Below are 21,541 nucleotides of genomic sequence, written 5' to 3'. Positions count from 1 at the left end.
GTTATTTTTCCCAATTTCCTGTATGATCATTTGCGTTTTAATTTTAGTGTGGTTCCATAAATTGATTTCTCTGTGTGTGAAAAGAGAGAGAAAAAAAAGTAGAAAAGATGGAAACTTTGGCGTGTTCTGTAAAATTTGTAATCATGCATGTTGGCCACATGTACATGCAATTCGATTCTATATACGCACACAATCAAGATTTCAATTGGGACGTTTAATCGTGTTCCGGCATATCTAATCCCAACATTAATATAATATTCGAAACAGTGATAAGTTTATGTTATCTGGAACACTTTATGGAGTTTGTATTACATGATTTTCACAATTGATTTCACTTTTTTACTAGTTTGAAGTATCAGCTCTTCAATCTTTAATTACTTTATTTTTTCTTCATATTCTCAGATTTTAACATTCCCCTGCTTCTGAAAGATGGTTGCCTTTGGGAAAAGGTTGAAAGAAACTCAAATTCAAGAATGGCAAGGGTACATTTACCATTTATCTTTCATATCATGTTTCAATGCTTAATTTCTCTGTAATTTGTATTTTGGAAAATTAATTTGGTAGTATTAGTAATTACAATCTCATTTGTTAGAAACTTTAAGGGGTCATTTATTTGATGTATATGGTGTATTCCAGTATTAGTAATGTTGAGATTAGTTATATTGGATTATTTCTTATCCTTTTTGGTTTGGTTGGTGTATTCAAGGAAAGTTTATATGCAGGATGATGTACACTTGTAACAAATATCCCCTCAGCCTAGCTGTCACAACTTAACTGTAAATTAGTTAATCATTGCTAAGTTTTTTGCTTCAAACAGTATTAAACGCAGAGCGGCTTAATGCTGATGGTAACACTGACTTGTTTCAGATATTACATTAACTATAAGTTGATGAAGAAGAAAGTAAAGAACTATGTGCAGCAGATTGAAGTTTCTGAACAAAGTCGCGAGTATGTTCTCAAGGACTTCTCTAGGATTCTAGATAAGCAGGTACAAACATAAACAGAACGTATCTAATTTATACTAAAGTTTTGGACTGTAATGTATGGATAAGAGAAGAAGTACTCATGACAGAAGTGCAAATGAACTTTATATGTTATACAATTGCCGCTGCTGTTAATTAGTTAAACATTACCTCATGATTTCAGATCGAAAAGATTGTCTTATTCCTGTTGGAGCAGCAAGGGGAACTGGCAAGCAGGTTATTTATTCTTGGGCAAGAGCATGATGTCCTAGTACAGCAACAAGATGGTTCAAAATTATCTGAACTTCAACAGTCATATAGAGATGTAGGCAGAGAACTGCTACAGCTTCTCTTTTTCGTTGAAATGAATGCCATTGGTGTGCGCAAGATACTGAAAAAGTTTGACAAGAGATGTGGTTATAAATTCACCAATTACTATGTAAAGACTCGAGCTAATCATCCTTATTCCCAGCTGAGACAAATATTTAAGCATGTGGTACGACAACTGAACTCAACTTTTCTATTTTTCCTTTCTCATGAGTTCTTTAATAACTTATTTTGTTTTCGCTAAATTACTTTAAAATGCAACTTCTTGGATAATTGAAATTGTAAACAGAATTAGCTGAGACATTATTTCTTTAACCCTTTAGAATCAATTAAAAACATAACTTAACTTACAGCCACGCAAGTCACATGCAGGGCGTTTCAGCTGTAGTTGGAACCATATCTCGCAATCTGGCGGATCTTCAAGATAACAAGGGGAATTATACTTCAATATATGATCACCCGGGTCTGCCTCTTCAGGTTCTCTCTTTTCCTTTTAACCAATCAGGTTACTTTGACACAAGATTATTAATTTCTTTTGTTATTCCATTTTAGTTACATAATTTGTCAGCTATTCTTCTCTGTAACTTATGAGTTATGAGCAGATAGAAAGAGAACTCACTCTTTACATCTAATATCTTCAAAAGATTACACTGACTCCTCTTCATTTTCGCACACAAATTCATGTTTGACACAACTGCACAACGACTCTATCATTAGTTAAACCTTTAGTTTGACTATACTTAAAACTAAGTTTGGTTCTAAAAAGTATATCCCATGGAAAAAAGTCACAAAAGATACTTCTCGTTGTTTATTTTCCCCAGGAGATACAACTTTAAGAAAATACGTGAAATAATTCTACTCAATATATTTATACCACCCAATAGTTTGTAGTCTGTAACCTGAGATAACTCCACTTGTTAGGACAATATCTGTATGTTTTAGTGATTTAAGTGGAAATTTCGAACTTCTTGTGTTAAAAAAAGTCTTCCGCCGGAGTCTTGGTCAGGTGTAGTTGCACTTCTCATATGGTGTGAGAACTACAGAAATCCGTCAAGGTTTGTGGTATCAGAAAGAAAAATACCTTCTTATAAATTGATTGCCTCCAAGAGAATGAAATATCCAAAGGAGACATGAGCTAATATAAATATCACTTACCTGTAGTTTCATTCATCCTGATTTTGTTTGTTAAAAAAGCCTATTGCTACGATGCAGGACCCGATCATTGGTTCGATTAATCAAGCAGTGGATAGACTAACAAATTCAACTGATTTCCTTCACTATTTGGGGAAACATGCACTCATTTTACCAGAAGAACTACCAACTCCTTCTGAGGATCATGCTGCCAATGAGAGATATCACTTGATGTCACTTCTGCTGAACTTGGCAAATGCATTCTTGTATATGGTTAACACATACATAATAGTCCCAACAGCAGATGACTACTCTATGAGTCTTGGAGCTGCAGCAACTCTTTGTGGGGCTGTGATTGGGTCTATGGCTGTTGCTCAGGTGTTCTCTTCAGTGTATTTTAGTGCATGGTCAAATAAATCCTACATGAAGCCTCTTATATTCAGCAGCATTGTCCTTCTTGTCGGGAATACCTTATATGCACTGGCTTATGACTTCAACTCGATATGCTTACTTCTAGTTGGACGTCTATTTTGTGGGTAAGTGTTACACGAACTATAGTGCTACTTAAGTAATCTGTAATTCCGTATCCCTTATTGTACAATCATATTTTTAGCTTTTGGTCTTAGCTTTTTTTATGATAGTAATTATTTGAAAGGATATTCCTTATTCACCGAAGGAGGATATAATCATTACTGTTCATAAGTTATACAGTAATATTGAACATTTTGACAAGTCTGACTTGCACTTTGTTGAGCATAATCAACATAAGTTGGTATATAGTTGGAGTTATGGAAAGGATCTATCCCCTAATAAGCTAGAACCTTAGATATATAAATTTATTGAAGAGGAGTCTGGACATTTTGGATGAGACGGCAGAAGATCGTAGGAAATATTCGGGAAAAACATAAAAGGAATTGGAAGAACCTCTTGTATTCTTTTTGTTGGAGTCTTATAAATATATCCATCAGCAGGAGTCAGGACAATAATTTCTTCTTGGTTTCCAAAATAGAGATTTTGTCTATATCAGAAAAAGGGAGTAGCTCTAAGTATCTATTCCATTCTTGTTTTCTTGGTCTTAAAAGATTTATCTGAATGGCGATTGATTTTAATACTGTTTGTTCAATTGGAATCATCTAATTATCGATGCGATATGTGCTTATTTTCCACTTCATCGAGATTAAAACTTTCAATTAATTAGTTCAATTGCATATTCAGGACCAGTAAGTTTTTATCATTAGTTGGATTTTTACTATTTCAGGCTTGGTTCAGCAAGGGCAGTTAATAGGCGTTATATCACTGATTGTGTTCCTCTGCACTTGCGAATGAAGGCTTCAGCTGGTTTTGTAAGTGCAAGTGCACTCGGAATGGCATGTGGTCCAGCTGTTGCCTGCTTGCTTCAAACTAACTTTAAGTTCCTGAATATCACTTTTAACCAAGACACTTTACCAGGATGGATAATGGCTCTTGCATGGTTTATTTACCTGTTATGCGTGTGGACTACCTTTAGAGAACCTCCAATGGAGGAAATAGAGGATGTTCTGCTACCAAAATCCAATAGTGGTATGTCATCTACACTAACACTTAGTCACCTCTTCCTTCTGGGCTCTTTCACTTGATTCGTTATTCACTTCTTGAGAACCTTCTATAAGTTGCTACACCAGGTACCTCCTGATTAATTGCAAATTACTTGTTGCATATCTAGTCTCATGTATTCCCAATTTATATACATAGACAAGTTTAATGGACAATCTGTTTGATAGAAAAGTCACATGATTGTCACAGTGAGATGAATCTATTGGGGAATCTTAGTAGCTCAGTTGGTTGGCTACTTGAACTTTCAATTTGGTGAGGGTTCAATCCCCTTCCCCACCCCCAATTTTTTATTTACAAAGAGAAAAAGAAGATGATGAAATTATCTGTGGTAATATATACTATGCACAAGTGCATTTGTGATACGCATTACTTTGAGAACTCAGTCATGGAGCAAATCAGATTTTTATAGTCTTCTTTTTCATGCGCCTCATTTAGCAGAATGATTGTTGCCACCTGTGAATAACACTAGAGATGTCATGATCTCGTGGTATACATTTCCTATTCTTATGATCATTTGAAACCTAGAAATATTTCTATTCATTTTCTTTTGTTTCTTCCATAAAGTCTCAAACCTGTTGTTTACTGTTTGTTTATTTCCATCTGGAGGACTGTTTGAATCTCTTAGGAGGCTTTGTAGATCTAGTCCTTGCATGGGTCAAACAAACACAACATATAAATTGCCAAATTGTTGGGGTGACAGTAAATGGCTCAGATCTGTTTTTTTTTGCCTGGCCTGATGGTTTAATAGATGATCTATCCCTTTTACTGCTGGTGAGTTTTCCCAGATTCCTCTGCTCCTCAATAATCAAAGAATATAGAATTTTGATGCTCATTATGTAGACGTTTGAGTCGAAGCAACGAAACCAAACTCTACATGTGGAGACATCAACAACCATATGTTATCTAATCTCGCCTTTTTCGTGCGCTTGTTATCACTTTTAAGTAATCCTTACTAAATATAGCTACTTCATTCAACAGTTTTACTTTTACCCAATATCTGTGATTGATGAAGGCACATTATATGCAACAACTCCTTGCTTGTCGTTTATGAATTTCGCTCAGGAAATTTAACATCTGCTATAATAAGAATTCCATCTGAAAGAACTCTTTTTTAAGTTTCAGGGAAGATTGAAAATGGCTTAGTGCAGAAGGGTATTACCCAGCCACTGCTTTTAAGTGAAGAGGAGACGAAACAAGACGAAGATGAAGACCAAGATTGCGATAATAGTGAAGAATCTGCAGAGGAGATCCAAAAACCTGTTACTTCCATCGTCTCTGCGTATAAGTTGCTTACCCCATCAGTGAAGGTTTGAATTTCTGTTGATTTCATATGATTGCTTATGCTAAAAAGTAGAGGTTAACCAAATTGCGAATAAGTAATTTTAATAAATGACATATGGTTTGTTGACATCTATTGAAGATCTTCTTACACGTCAAAATGATGACAGTTTCCAGTGTGATATTGAACCATTTTATCTCAGATTTTAATATCTTACCGTTGTGCATATTTTAACCATGGATTTCTTGGTAAATGGAATTGTTAGGTTCAGGTGAAATGAAAACACGAGGCAATAGTGCAGAGAATTGTTTAAGTGTGTGTTAGAAAGTCAATCTAAATTGGTTGTATCCATTAGATTCTCGAGACTCAACGTTGTACACAAATTCATAGCCTTAGGAACACATTGATGCCTCTGCATCTTTCTGAGACTGAAATTGCATATTTGTCTCTTTCTCTGTCTTTTTGACGGGATTTAACTGTTTATGTACTAATGACTTTCTGAACAGGTTCAACTGCTCATATACTTTATGCTGAAGTATGCGATGGAGATTTTACTTGCTGAATCAAGTGTTGTCACCACGTACTACTTCATATGGTCAACAAGCAATGTGGCCGTTTTTCTTGCATGTCTTGGGTTGACTGTCCTTCCAGTGAACATTGTTGTTGGAAGCTACCTCAGCAACATCTTTGAGGAGAGGTAAACACAGAAGCTATCTTGTCTCTAATTTCCTGACATTTTCGTCAATAACACATGCATTGACGTTAAAAAGAAAGTAATCATCGAACAAAACTCAATATGCATGAAATTGTTTTCCATTGTATCATTGGTTGAATCAACTGCTATTCATCCCGGGAGATATTCCTTTATCCAATTTGAACGAGTCTATAGTACTAGGTTATACTAAGTTCACATTTAGATTCCGATCATAATTAGCTGAACTTGTAATCCATCAGCAGCCAATAGTTTGCCAGAATAGCCCAACGAACTAATATCAAAGTCAATTTTGCTTTGTACGAGAAGAGCAGACAAGTTTGTCTATTATCTGGTGCTGACACTAAGTTTCAATGATTTCCTGCAGACAAGTTTTGCTTGCATCAGAAATCTTGGTATGCTTGGGAATAGTTCTGAGTTTCCATGTCGTAATTCCTTATTCCGTACCACAATATGTATGTTCAGCTCTAATCACATTTGTAGCTGCTGAAGTACTCGAAGGTAATTCGTGATATATAGCACCAATGACTTCAAATGCAACAGACATAACTAATCATGGTTAACGATATACAATAACACATTTGTTTCTTCAAACATGCAGGCGTTAACCTTAACCTTCTATCTCGAGTCATGTCTTCAAGGCTTTCTAAAGGAACCTATAATGGTGGACTACTTTCAACAGAAGCCGGAACTTTAGCTCGAGTATTTGCAGATAGTACAATAACTCTGGCAGGATACTGGGGAATGAGTAGGCTTTTGAATGTCACATTGCTACCTTCACTATTTATCTGCATCTTCTCCATCATAGCCACTTGTTTTACTTATAATTCTATGTATTAATTATCATCATATACAACCTTTAATTCTCTACATATTGTACATAGTAACTACATGTAAGAGACTATCTAACTTGAAAAACTACCAATATAAAGTTAAATAAATTATGACTACCAAAATCTCTTTTTCAATCAATTTCAGTTTTCAGCTTCTCTAGCTTTTAGTCTATTATTTTATTTTGATTTCCTTATAGTTGTGATATCACAACAAAAATGTGCAAGGTATTCATTCTCCTATCGCCTTTCCTTTCTAGTTACAATCCTTATGTTAAGGCGGTTTCAAAAATTGTGTAAAAAAAGTGCTTTGAATCATTGTTATTTGACTCTGTTTTAAAAAAGTCAAGGTATGCCCCCTAGCCCACCCCCACCCTCAGCATCCTTCTTAAGAGATGGATCAACCGATAGCTTAAAGCCCACTCGGTAAAAAAAATAATTCATATATACAAATTATCAAATATATCCTAGTTGGCTTATTGTTATACAAATGATCAAATATATCCTTGTTGGCTTATGAAAGTCAAATTTTTTCATTATAAATGTATATTTTAATTCTTTTATTAGACGAGAGGGAGTTGCTCGGATGGTAAGCACCCCTCACTTCCAACTCGAAGGTTGCGAGTTAAAGTCACCAAGGAAGCAAAAGGGATGGGAGCTCCTAGGGAGAGATTAAAAATAAATAAATTATTAAATTTAATTTATATAGAGGTATATTTAATCCTTCTCACACATGTTTTTTTTTTACCTTCTTTAATTCACCAACTAAGTTGAGTTTATTATCTTGATAATCAATTTTCCCCACTCATCTTCTTGTAAAATCTATCATATATCTCAAAAAAAAAAAATTCACATATAGAAAAAATAAATTACAATAGGACTATAAACAATATTAATTTTTTCTTACATTTTTCTCCTTTTATTTTATTCACATTTCTTACTTTTTATTTCTCATATTTTCACACTTACGAATAAAAGTAAAAAATGAAATAAGAACAAGAAACTCATCTAATAATAAACAAAGAGATTCATACACGAAGATATTTAAAATCAAATTAAGCATTAAATTAAAGAAGTCATAAAATATTTTACATATAGAATGATCAAATATATTTCTATATGAATTTTATTTTAGTAAAATTCAAAAAATTAATTTGTTTACTTCCATTAGTCAAAAAAGATATATTTGAGTAATGATGATAAGAACATACGTGTGTATATTATGAAGCCTTTTTCCAGTTAAATTGGACTAGATTGCGAAAATCTTTATACAATTACCCCTAAACCTCTTATACAAGTCGTCCAGATCCCTTGCCGCTGTCTCAAACAAACAAATTCAAGTTTCAACTATAACAAACCAGACTCTTCTTGCTTTGGTCTCTCTATTTACTTTCCCTAATCTTTTGGATTTTCCCCTATATCCATGGCTTCCAATAATCAAGATTTACCAGAAGCCACAGTTCAAAACGTGCTAGAACAAGATACCCTTAAGTGGGTATTTGTAGGGGGTAAAGGTGGGGTTGGAAAAACTACATGTAGTTCAATTCTTGGTATTCTTCTTTCTCAGTTCAGATCCTCTGTTCTTATCATATCTACTGACCCTGCTCACAATCTCAGTGATGCCTTCCAGCAACGCTTTACCAAGTCCCCCACTCTTGTTAATGGCTTCACCAATTTGTATGCCATGGTATTTTCTTTGACACCCAATCCACTTTTCTTGAAAAGATTCAATTTTTACTTGGATCTTGTTTACTTCTTGAAATTAATTGTATTGCTTGTGAATTGATTGTTGTTATGTTGAAAGATGACACCTTTACTGTTTAGGGAATGAAAGATTGTACAATTTTGTTATATGTTATGTTAATGTAACAAAAAGTTATGGGTTTTCTTCAGGTATGAATTGAGACAAAAATAAAATAAAATTGTTAGACCTCAAAAGGCATGTAATTTTTTCTTTTCTTTTTGGGGTGTGGAGGAGTTGTTTGTTTGGCATTAAACTTTGGCTCTTTGAATTAAGGTAATATTCAGCCTTACCATGCCTTCTGAAGTCTTGTGCTTATATTGTGGTGTATAATTGTATTCAAAGTGTGGTGACAACTTTTTGGCAGTTTAAGTGTATGTTCAATTTCTTTTTTTTATCCCTGATATGCTGTTGATGGTCATGATTTTTTAATTGAACTCGTGTTCTTTAGGAAATCGATCCAACTGTGGAGAAAGAAGACTCAGTCAGTTCAGATGGGATGGACGATTTTTTGTCTGATTTGACAAACGCAATTCCTGGAATTGATGAAGCTATGAGTTTTGCAGAGATGCTAAAGTAATTGGTATTCCTTTGTAATAAATCCCATGATTGTTAACTCATTTGATAAGAAATGTTTTTATGAATCCCCAATGAAAGTGATAAAGATTTTTTCTTGGCTCCTCACAATTGAATTGTCCTTCACTTGCTTATCAAAATAACAAGATATTAAGCCGGCCTTCAATGGTTATATATGCATCCATGAATCAAGATCTGCTTTTGTAATGTGGTCGATAGACTCAATAATGATCTACTTTAGGTGATCCCATAAAAATCTTCCTATCTAGATGAAATTAAAAAAAAATAAATAAATCTCTAAGTATTTAGGCCTAGTTACTTATCAAGAAAGTGTGTAGACCTAGTTGCCGTGATCTGTGTAATCCAAGAGACCTTATCCCATATTAAAGGAGCCATATCATTACTGTACTATACCCCACTAGAAGAGGGACTCTCTCAAAGCACGCCACAACTTAAGGATAACCTCTACATGATCCAGGAAGCCTACCCGATTGGGTGTATGTGGATCTATAATACCTGCCCCCATCATATATTCAAAGAGCTCTCCTTTAATTTGAAAGGACCATGAGTGATTCCGCTAGATGATGTTTAAGCATCACCTTAAGGAGGTACCAAACTGAACATGAAACGGCCCTTGTATTCACACCCCTCTAGTGATTAACGAAATAGGACAAGGGATGTTATTTCAACTGAAAGTACTCATCCTGAATATGTTTTTTCCTGAACATTGTGGTCAATGAAGTGGGTTGAGTCTCAAGTTCAATTCCTAGCAGAGACAAAAGTGCTAGGTGATATCTTTTCTAACCTTAGTGGGCAGAGTTACCTATTGCTGGTGGGAGGTGGCAGGTATCCCGTGGAATTAGTCGAGGTATATGCAAGCTAGCCCGAACACCACGGTTATCAAAAATGATAATTTGTTAGATCCTTCTAACATATTTAGTTCAAAGTGCATTTACTTATGGTACATCTGTAGTGCTTAAATGTGACTACTTTATTACATTTGTCTAGAGGGCGGAGATATTTGTTTGTTGGTAGCTTAACACTGCTGGGCTGTTAATGAAATCGGGCTATAAATTCTTGGCATTTATTTCTTTCCAGATTGGTGCAAACAATGGACTATTCAGTAATAGTGTTTGATACGGCCCCAACTGGACATACTCTTCGGCTGTTACAATTCCCGTCGACTCTAGAGAAAGGGCTCGCCAAAGTGATGAGTTTGAAGAATAGATTTGGGGGCATGCTGAGTCAGGTAATCTCTCCTCCACATAAAATCACCCACCTAACCCCTAACACACAAAATCCATTTTCCTTGTTTCTATTAATGCCTCTCTCTAAGCTTTGTTGATTTTAAGTTCAAGGTTGATGCTATTTTTGGGAAAGGAAAACATGAAGTTTACTGAAGTCAATTTCTGTCTATCTCAGATGACTCGACTATTGGGTGTTGATGAGGAATTCGGGGAGGCTGCTATCCTTGGCAAGCTTGAAGGCATGAAAGATATTATTGAAGAAGTGAACAGACAGTTTAAGGACCCAGTAAGATTCTTACCTCGAAATCGTCGTTCTGTTTTTTCTTTTTTTTTTTTTTGAAACGGGTAACTTGAACGTTCCGTATATTTTTTGGGGGTTGGTAATGGAGAAATCTTCTGTGAGATAGCTTATCCCAATCCAGTTGGTCCACAACTTTGAAACTCAGGGAGTAATGACCCACCCCTCTACTCAGTTCCCACATAAATTCCAGTTACATTTCAGTGTTAGGTTTTGAACTCATGATGTGCGCCCCAATCCACATATCCCGTGCTGCGCATCTTTACCATTGGTTCAAAGCTCGTGGAGCGAAACTGTCATTCTTACAAAGAGATTTTTTTGATGTGCTCCCTCTATCCCAAAATTCGTTTTGACACTCTTCCCTTTTTCCCTAAAAAGATTGGCACCTTCACGTGTTTAGTAACTTCATGATCTTTATGTTACCATATTGCCTTTAATAATATGCTTTATAGGAATTGACATGATTTGCTATGGACCCCACCCGAAAAGTACTTTTGGTACTTTATATATGTTGGCTTTATGTGTCAAAAGTTTTAATTTCCTTCTTAAACTTTCAAGTAAAATTTCTTTCTTAAACTTTGAAGTTTTAATTTCTTTCTTAAACCTTCTGTCTAGTTAAATATTGCCAAACAATTGGGAAGGACGGAGTTATTATTGCTGGATGGGAACCTTAAGTTTAAGAGAGCAATCAACAAAATCAGGGAATGTGGTGGCAGAATATCCTTTAGCAGGATCTGGTATACTAAAATCTATTGTGGTTTAGTGGAAAATACAGCTCCTTTACTTATCGATCAGAGATAAACACAATCTATAGAACGAAATTCAAACCTTTTCTTTTAGTATTTCTCCCCTTGTTTCACTTTATTTTCGGGGTTGTTTTAAGGAGGGGGCTTAATTTTTTTAATATCATGCATGTACTACGCTAGAGTACCATGGGTGAGATCAGAAGTCGTTAAAACCTAAAAACTGAAGTAATGCGAGTAATGGGCTCATTAAATTTTCTGAAGTCTTCTGCTGGATGCTATTACTGTTTCAAATATCTGTTTCGCCTCTGAAATGTCATCAAAATTAGTCTCTAGGTGAAGAGTTCACCCAGCCTTGTGTTGTTGGTTATGTAATTATTGTATGATTGTTTCAGCAGAAAATAGTTCACACTCGTTATTTATTTAGTTCTTCAATCTTCACCATCAAGGTTTTAATAATACCAAACTGGTTTCCTTGTGCTTTTTAAGTTTGAAACAATGAGTAATTTTGAAGTCGGGAGAAAAGCATGTTGATATAGTCAATACATTTCTTGTACTTCCTTTACTTTGATTGTGGAGGAATTTGCTCTTGTTGCCTGTTGATTCAAATTTTTGTGGCTTTTATTTTGATTGCTGGAGTCCACCACCTTACCCTTCAAAAAAGAAGGAAAAAAAAGGATTACAGATATATCTCATTACAAATGAAATGCCAATTAGCCTTGCGTTCTTTGTCCACTTACGCTTCTATGTTTTCAAGTTCAACTGATGCATTAACACGACGTACTTTTTCTTTTTTTAATAGGACTTGACAACATTTGTTTGTGTTTGCATTCCGGAATTCCTCTCCCTATATGAGACTGAAAGACTAGTTCAGGAACTTGCTAAATTTGAGATCGATACACACAACATTATAATTAACCAGGTGATTTTTGACGAAGAAGGTACATTTCCCATCTTAACTACTGCAGTTCTTTCCCTTTTTTTCCATTAATTCTCTTTGGCTTGTACACATCACTTGTTAATCTCCCCATGCCCCATTATTTGACATTCTTTCAACTTTTTAAACTATTCAATTAGTATGTCGATATGCTCTTCAACTAGTACTACTTAAAATACATAGTAAACTGATATTTTAAATTCTCAATCGGGCTTTTATTAAATAGGGATTCTAATTTCTTCCACTTGAAGTGATAAATGTTCCACTTGTAGTGATAAACTAATTCGTAGGCATTGTAATCCTTTTCAGTTGTTGAATCCAAGCTGCTGAAGGCTAGAATGCGGATGCAACAGAAATACTTGGATCAGTTCTACATGTTATATGATGACTTTAACATTACAAAGTTGCCTTTGTTGCCACAAGAGGTATGAAGATGCCGTTGTGCATAGCTAGATATCTGCTTCCTTTTCTTACTGATTTATATATTCGTTCTACTTAAAAAAAGTGCCGACAATAAATTCATGAATCTTCTCTAGTAGCAATAGCATGAAAAATACTGCAGTATACCACCAATGCAAGAACCTTTTGCCAGTGTGCTTACTGATGATTTATTTTTTGATAGGTTTGTGGCGTTGAAGCCCTGAAAGAATTTTCGCATCATTTTGTAACGCCATACCAGCCTTCTCTTGCTCGAGGCTCGGTAGAGGAGCTGCAGAATAGAGTTGCTGCATTGAAAGAACAGTTGAAAGATGCTGAAGCGGAATTAGAGAAAATTCAAAAAGGCAAACAGAAGATATAATCAAATCCTATACAAACTTGGGCGATGGAGTGTGCTGTTTTGTCGCCTTTTGCTTTTTTTATGTTTTAGGAATTGTCATTGAACAAATAATTGTGTATTTCTCAAGAGGATTTTCATGTATGATTGTTTTATTTATTGTTGAGGAAGTTCATTTGTACCTTTACAAAGCTAATAAGTCAGGTTATTTAGTCTTACAATGTACTAGTAGAGGAAGGAGGACTATGCTCTCTTTAGATGTAAACTGATTTATGAAGCCAGTCTTTAGTTAGTGAAACCTAAAGCATTGAAGTTTTTTCAAGATGATGAGCAATTTTTATTACAATGTGAAGGTTTATGTTTACCTTGTTATAACGATTTGTTCTTTTAGAATTAAAGTGTTTTTATAATGCTCCTAGTTAACTACAGCACACTTGAACGTTGGGGCGTATGTACAAATAAATATTTCACGAACATTATAACCAAAGTTGAGATGGCCGAGTTGGTCTAAGGCGCCAGATTAAGGTTCTGGTCCGAAAGGGCGTGGGTTCAAATCCCACTCTCAACATACTATTTTTATTTTTATTTTTTTACAATCATACACCACGAGATTATACTATTTTTATTTTTATTTTTTACAATCATACACCACGAGATTTCTGGAGAGGTAATCCCACAAGTGGAGTCTGGAGAAGGTAGAGTGTACGCAAGCCATAACCCTACCTCATGGAGGAGATTGTTTTCAGAGGACCCGCAGCATCAAGAGATTAACAAAGAAACCAAAACAGTATCCAATAAAATGCTACCATATTCCTCTAAAACAGTATCCAATAAAATGCTACCATGTTCCTCTAATCTTTTGTCCATCAACTTCCATGGATTCCTCTATGTTTTTTGTGGCAGGGGGTGCAAATTTAGTATGGCTACATAATTTTGTGGTATTGCACAAACTATGTGTAGATAGCTCTAATGAGAGCAGTGGATGCACCTCTAAATCTATAGATTTTAACCGCCACCTTTTGGATTAGATATTTTCTTAGTTCTGCTCTATGGTATATTTGCTATGGTATTTCTTGAGCAAGACTAGTAAATCTGTATGCATTTTTCTCAACTAAAAAGTTTCTTTATAATGAAACAAGGTAAATCAGTTATATCATTTTTCCTTCTGTCAGGAAAGAAAGGAATCAGTCATCAAAATGCACTTATATTAGCATCATACATTCAATATACTTCATTCTGTTTGTTTTTTTAAAACTCAATACACTTCATTCTTGACTAGTACATGACATAATTAATGACCAGAGTTCTCTTAGACTCAAGTTTCAGAAGCTCGCAAAGTATAGTATCAATGTCAACCGCCATGCAATGTTGAGATGAAAACTACGTTATCCTTCTCTTCCAGCACAGTTTCAAGCTGGCCACTTAGTTCCCAATCAGTGTCATTTACAAGGACGAGAACTCCAGGCCTCCTGCAACAAATACAAGTTTTAAAAAGCTCTCCTCAGTTATGTTTTAGCTTGTGCAAGTATGTACTATTCAAACAAGACGAGTATAAGGAGGTCTCAACATGATTTGCATTATATTTGATGGTGGCACCATTTTACTTAACATGTTCTGTTATGCCATTAAGTAAGGTATGCATAACTGGAGGGGGAACAAGAGGACTTTAGCAGGGGATGAGGTTATCGAGACAACGGCATAAAGACGTGTATTTAAGTGTTGCCGAGGTGGGTAAAAAGATATTTCAACTTACACTGAGTCTCCTTTCATGAACATTTCAGGCCTCTCCTTGATCACATTGGTGCGTACCCAAGAGAGCAAGTTTTTCATCGTCAACTGGTTAAAGAAAAGAATGACTAAAATCATATCAAATACTCCCCTAGAAACAAAATTATATGCGAAATCTGTTCTATGTATGAACAAGATCATTAGAGAGGAAGTTGCACCTGCTCCTCCCCATCTTGAGGGTCAACATTGATGTTATGGCTCTTCACAGAATCACAAAGAAGTTCCAGTCCTCCCCTGTGTTTTCAAAGTAAAAACATAATTGAGAGATGTTAACAGAGATCATGGTAAAGCATTTTAAAAGGAAGCAGAAAGACCAACAGATAAGGAATGTACAAAAGCTAACCAATCAGTCATACTGACGACAAATGACAGTTTCTGACTATACTCTCAAGTACTTCATTTTAAGGTCACGAAGTTTGGTGGTGTAATAGTTTGGTGCTAGATGATTGAAAGCTAAGCCGTTTTATCAACAACCAATGTCACTAGATATACTCCCTCCGTCCCTATTTACTTGTCCATATTTCCTTTTTTAGTTGTCCCTATTTAGTTGTCCATTTTGACAAATCAAGAAAGGACAACAAATTTTTTCCTATTATACCCTTATTTACACTTCTTGAAAATTGTAAAAGTGTATGTTGTTTCCCTCCAATTTATTTCAGTTGAATTCAAATAAGTGGTTGTAATTTTGAAGTGAAAAGTTGTCATAAGGGTAAAATTGTAACTTCACTGTGCTAATCATTGTTGCCTTAATCTGTGTGCCATTTCTAAAGTGGACAACTAAAAAGGGACGGAGGGAGTATGAGTTTTTCAACTGTACCCACATTTGCAGAACACAGAAGTTATCCCTTGAAACAGTGCCAGGTCGCTGACAACTACAATAGAAGTAATCAGGTAGAATCACAGGCAATAGTCACTGAACCATCACGTCATATATAACAAGCATTTGCGAAAGATGGTAAATGATCCCACTCTGGTAATAAGGATGCCTTTAAATTTGGAGTCAAAATTCAAACATTCCTAGGTGCTGAACAAAATCATTACACTAAAAAGCAGATCGCTATATCTCAAATTTGAATAAGCCTTGAAGGGCTGTTTATTAGAACAACATCTCTTACATGTCACATGTTAGAACAAAGTCCTAATTATCAACCAAAAAAAGGATTTTGGACGCGGTTTAACTAACCAACCTGATAGAGAAAAAGAGGACATCAAACACTGTATAAGTTCCATCTCTTGAAAGTTTCATGAGTTAGACAGGATTTCCGTTGTCCATACTAACGTGCTCATTGTTTATTAAATTGCCACTGCTAATCACTTCGATTTTAAGATCCCAATTTGCTGGTGTCCAAACTAACGTGCTCACAAGGACTGTGTTTGAGTATCAGCATAGCGTGCTCATACTAACTAATCACTTTGATTATCTCAAATATCACATTTAATGATCTTTTAATGCACGAACAACTGAAACTATTATCTTTAAGCAAATGATCTTTTGCAAACATTATGCTGATACTCAAACACAGTCCTCTTACGTATAGCACAAACAAGCACACAGTGATATTACAGCAGGGATTGACTATATGAGTATCTCCAATTTTCATCATTCGATAGACTGCTAATGTCACTCAAACATGGAAATAGAAATCATATTGGATCAACTTCTGGAGCAGTTAAGAGGACTATCTAAGTAATAAATATCATACACAGGGAAGAGCCAGGAATTACAAGGAAACAGAATAAAGACACATATATTGCAAGCAAGATTAAATCTTTCAACAATTTGTTTAGTCCCAAACGTAAGTCTTCTAACTTCAGCTTCTAAAATTCATAATCCACCCATCCAAATTCCTTTTAAACAACTCCCCCTTTCAGCAATCGTCACTCTACAAAATAATCTGAAAAGGGTTTCAGCTAAAAATCTTGTCTTTCAAGGATTACATCCCAGAATTGGATCAAATATGGATAATTAGTTGAATACGGCTGTAGTACATAAAAGAAAAATATAAAAGTTACCCGAATTCAAGAGTCAGTTGCATCTCTAATTAAACGGAGTTCGAAAATCTCAAAACCCTAGAGTGATAAATGGCTTGATGTTGTAGGGTTTATCAGGAGGATTGAAACCTAAAACAGGCAGCCTTTTAGAGCTCTTTAGAGCCTGTTTGGATTGACTTAAAAAAGTAACAACTTTTAAAAAGTTAAAGTGCTGAAATTTATTTTTAAAATAAGTAGTTATGTGTTTGAATAAAAGTATTGCGGTTGAAAAAAAGATGTTGATGTGTTTGGCAAATAAGTGCTGGTAAACACTTTTTTTTATCAAAATGTCTGAAATATCCTTAAAGTTGTTAACATGATAAAAAGTTGATTAATTTAAAGTTTTTATACTTAAATTTTATTTTATTTTTTTAAAAATAATAATAATAAGAAGAAGAAGAAGAAGATGTTAGGGTTAATTCAATATGGACAATTTGGGAATTGTATAAAAGAATTAAGGGCAAAAAAGTAATATACTTGGTCAACATAAAAGGGCTTTTAAGTTAAAAAAAAAAAAAAAAACACCCCTCACCTAGCTTTTAGCTTTTGGCTTAAAATAAGTCACTTTGATAATTGTCAAACACTCTAATAAATCAAAAACTGACTTTTAAGCCAGTTTGACCAGCTTAAAAACCTATCCAAACAGGCTCTTCGGCTATAAGCTTTTTCTCTTCCTTTTTCACTTTCCTCACTTTTTCTTCAAAATATAGCTACCATTTGGCCCTATGTTCCCAACTATTTTGACAAATAATATTTCGGTCAAATTTTTGGTGAAATTATATCATGTGTTTGAACTCAAATTTTTTCAAGAATATTTGGTTATTTCAACAAACATGATTCCCTTAAGTTCTAAAAATTATTAAAAATACTCATAAATTTATATTATCTATTTATAATGAGTATATTCCATTAAAAATAACCTTATAACATAATTGATAACACTCAACAATAACAAATAACAATATATGCAAGAGAAATACATTAATCTCATATTCAAATTTATCATTGATTCGGTTATAATTATAATCCATTAAAAAAAATTGTTCTTTTTCCTCAATTTCGTCACTTAAACAAATTGTTCTTTTTTTTCAATTTTGTCACTCAAGTTAATATTGTGGGTATCTTTATAAAATATTTAAAAAATAGATAGTTTTTTACTTTTTTTAATATTTCTAAATACTAGAACTTGGCCCAAAAACTAATTTTTTCTAGTATTTGGAAACTTTGAATTCTCGCAAATATAAGTAGCCAAACATCACTTTCCAAGTTTTTCCAAATATTTTCCAAGTAATCAATTCAAATATAAAAAAATACACCTAAATTATCAATTTCTTTAAATTTCATACTTGATTTATTTGAAGGATGACAAACACACTTTAAACAATAACTCATAATTTGACAAAAAAACCCTCTACTAATATATGATAATGTATATATTAGTCTCTTTTAACAATAAAAAAAATTGTCGCATGAATTGCCACACAAAAAACAATTCTATCCTTGCCAAAAAGTACAACACATAACTAACACATGTGACAATCTCAGATGAAACTATCGATTGAAACACATAACTTCACTCTTTATAAATCAATTGAAATGTATATATATAAATAAGAAAAAAAAAGTCACATGAACAAAAATTCAAGGTCCAATCAATATGAATATATTTTATGCAAATTAATGAATGATAATTTAAGTATGTTTTTCACACTCCTAATAATTTGGATAAAAAATTAAAAATAATGAATAATTTAGCTGTGTTTTTTAAACTAAACTTAAAAAATTTTAAAACTCACGTAAATGAAAAAATAAGGTCAAACCAACCGAACATACACATTCTATTCAATCAATATTGAGGTATTTTTCCCGAGAAAATGATCAAAATAGTTCTTTATGTATATGGGTTGAGTTATCTTGGTCCTTTATATATCTCATCTTATCCAAATAATCCTTAATGTATATTAAAAGAGTATCATTTTGATCCTTAACCCTAAAAACTAATTGAAACGAATAAAAAGTTTATTAAACTTAATAGTGGGTCCCACACTTGGTAGAGCTTCTTCCTCCATCATCCTTTTCCGCCATGTCTTCTCCTTCTTCTTCTTTCTGTTGCCATTTCTTGCACAATTTCCACTGCCAAAATCTTCTCATACTCATAAAAGTTTCTTCAAATTTCAAAAGAATATTTGTAAGATTTTTATTTTCTATCTCTATTTGTTCAATTTTTACTCTTTTATTCTTAAAATAGAATGAAAAAACAATGCTAGAAAAACTTAGTAATTTTGAAAAGGTTAAAACGAAAAGATAGTTATATTCCCATAGATCACTTTAATATGAGAGAATAAGTAGTTACAACTTAAAAAAAAGTTTATTTATAGCGATCTCCTTGGAGGAAAAATGTAGACTTTTATCCAATTTATTTAGTTCACATTTATTTTAGTAATCTTGATTTTCTTCTTATTATTATGTATGAAATAGAAGTTTTTAGAGGGAAATGAGAAATGGGTGTAGTGTGTATGGAGCATGACTTGAAATGGTGAAAGAAAAAAAATTAAGGAAAAGGGTGTGCTTGTGGTGATGGTGAAAGAACAGATTGAGGAAGAAGGGTCTCAATTTCAAGGGACTCACTGTTAAAGTTAACATTTTTTTTAATCTTTTTGGTTAGTTTTAGGGATAAGGACTAAAATAATCATTATTTTGTATACATTAAGGACTATTTAGATAAGATGATATATATAGAGAATCAAAATAATTTAACCCTTAAACATTAAGGATCATTTTGATCATTTTCTCTATTTTTCCCTAATAACAAGAGATGAGAATTGGACTTCCATTTTAATCTTCTTTAATATATAGATATTTTAAAATAGGTGATAATTAATTTAACTTCAATTAATTTGAAATAAAGAAGTTAAAAGGAAGTTTTAAATGTTAAAAAAACAGATAACTTCAAAGTTTTTTGTTTTTTAAATATATCAAATTTCCTCTGAACTTGGCTACAAAACTTACTTTAATACTTTAACTACATGAACGTTCAAATACCTCCTAAATAACTTTCAAGTTAATTAAATACCCCCTTAATGGCTGATGCATGTGGCAAATAAAAAAAAAGAAAAGCACGGTAAAAAGTTAAAAATTAAAGAGAAAAAATAATTGGGCTACTTTTATTTTCTTTTCAGCCAATAATTTTTTTTTCTCTTCATCTTCCACCCCACCACCTGCACCACCTCCTCATTTTCTTTGTAGAACTCCCCACTTTCTTTTTCTTTCTTCGAAATCCTTCACCCTCACCCTATTTCTCCTTCTTCAAACTCTCCATCCTCACCCCTCTTTCTTATTTTTTCGAACTCCACTGTCTCAGCCACCACCTGCCTCATCCCTTTCTTCTTCCTCTTCGATGAACCTCTTTCTCCCCTTTCTTTCTCCTTCTTTGGAACATTCATACCCCCATTTATTTTCCATCACTAAATGAGAATAATTTCAAATTATTCTCACTTATTCTTAGATGTGACGAACAACGAAAAAAAAGAAAAAAAATCAACAACTTATTATTGCTTCAAGATCACTACTTATGAAGGTGTTTATTGATTTGATGAACTTAAAGCTCTTTTTAGTGAAAAATTTATAATTTTTTTATCTCAAATTAAATTTTTAGTTATAACTATGTATTTACTTTGATAATGTGCCCTAAAGATTGAATATTTTTAGTGAAATGGTCTTGAGAATTTTGGATCTGTGGAGTTTGATCTTTTTTGAGAATTTTTTACTTTTTATTTTTCTTTTTTATAATCTTGGATTATTTTTTTTTTCCTTTCGAAAATTGTGAATTAAGAAAACAAAAAAAGGAATAAAAAACTCAAAATTTAAATAATTATCAATGTGTGGAATACACTTGCCATTGTGAGACTGGTCTTATAAACTTAAGGTGGATTTAAATTCACTTGAAATGAAATTAGGAGGGTAAACAATCATATGTAAAGTTAAAGTGCTAAAGTAAGTTTAATTGTCAAGTTCAAGGGGGGATTTTATGTATTTTTTTCTCTTTTTTAAAAGATATAATAATGGTTCAACTATAATTTATACCCCTCCATCTATTTTTTTTGGTCTAATTTAACTTCGCACACCACTTAAAGTATAATAAATAAAATAATAATTTATTATATTATTATTTAAATATAAATATGGAATGTGAATAAATATTTTCTCATAATTACAATACCATATTATATCAATCTTGTTGATTTGTTTAGTTACCATATTCTTGATTGCAATACAAATGGTCAGTGAAATTTAAAAGATATTGTCATGAATTATACCGTTATTACTAATTACAAATTAAACTAGAAATTGAAAATGAAAATAATAGTGCTTGTGCAAAAATAAGAAGAAATCATTTTTTGGGTGCATACAAATACTACTCTCCGTCTCATTTTAGGTGACACTTTTCAAATTTTGAGATTCAAACAAATATATTTTTGATAGTAAATTTTTCATAGATCTTTTAAACATTTTGAATTATCAATTAATAACATTTTTTACATAGTTTACAAATATATAAATTTTATTTCAAA

The 21,541-nt window shown here is 33.3% G+C and overlaps 3 protein-coding genes and 1 non-coding gene across 5 annotated transcripts; 3 read left to right on the top strand and 1 right to left on the bottom strand.

The window, feature by feature from the left end:
* The first annotated feature begins 337 nt into the window (after positions 1-337).
* On the top strand, positions 338-6,945 carry LOC125852119 (SPX domain-containing membrane protein At4g22990-like). 2 transcript variants are annotated; one of them, XM_049531858.1, is made up of 10 exons: positions 338-482; positions 868-988; positions 1,147-1,458; positions 1,662-1,766; positions 2,502-2,956; positions 3,679-3,980; positions 5,136-5,320; positions 5,799-5,989; positions 6,372-6,505; positions 6,606-6,945. In XM_049531858.1, exons 1-10 carry the CDS (start codon positions 430-432, stop codon positions 6,842-6,844), a joined length of 2,097 nt encoding a protein of 698 aa, XP_049387815.1. In that variant the 5' UTR covers positions 338-429; the 3' UTR covers positions 6,845-6,945. The 2 variants fall into 2 exon arrangements, with proteins under 2 accessions (XP_049387815.1, XP_049387810.1); XM_049531853.1 differs by having other exon boundaries at positions 5,130-5,320.
* Positions 6,946-8,100: 1,155 nt separating this feature from the next.
* On the top strand, positions 8,101-13,383 carry LOC125844683 (ATPase GET3A). Its single transcript, XM_049524005.1, has 7 exons — positions 8,101-8,521; positions 9,027-9,151; positions 10,250-10,400; positions 10,574-10,684; positions 12,242-12,380; positions 12,686-12,801; positions 12,999-13,383. Exons 1-7 carry the CDS (start codon positions 8,258-8,260, stop codon positions 13,173-13,175), a joined length of 1,083 nt encoding a protein of 360 aa, XP_049379962.1. The 5' UTR covers positions 8,101-8,257; the 3' UTR covers positions 13,176-13,383.
* A 255-nt stretch (positions 13,384-13,638) lies between these two features.
* Positions 13,639-13,719, top strand: TRNAL-AAG (transfer RNA leucine (anticodon AAG)). Its single transcript has one exon. It is a non-coding gene; the product is annotated as a tRNA-Leu (tRNA).
* Positions 13,720-14,339: 620 nt separating this feature from the next.
* LOC125874587 (ubiquitin-related modifier 1 homolog 1-like) lies at positions 14,340-17,094 on the bottom strand. The gene is made up of 4 exons (XM_049555502.1): positions 16,953-17,094; positions 15,098-15,173; positions 14,905-14,987; positions 14,340-14,620 (listed from the first exon to the last, which is right to left on the bottom strand). The coding sequence occupies exons 1-4, from the start codon at positions 16,973-16,975 to the stop codon at positions 14,503-14,505; spliced, it is 300 nt and encodes a 99-aa protein (XP_049411459.1). The 5' UTR covers positions 16,976-17,094; the 3' UTR covers positions 14,340-14,502.
* Between the last annotated feature and the right edge of the window lie 4,447 nt (positions 17,095-21,541).

The sequence above is a fragment of the Solanum stenotomum genome, chromosome 1, assembly GCF_019186545.1.
Source record: "Solanum stenotomum isolate F172 chromosome 1, ASM1918654v1, whole genome shotgun sequence".
In the NCBI taxonomy this organism is placed as follows: Eukaryota; Viridiplantae; Streptophyta; class Magnoliopsida; order Solanales; family Solanaceae; genus Solanum; species Solanum stenotomum.
This window is presented reverse-complemented; position numbering and strand designations above follow the sequence as displayed.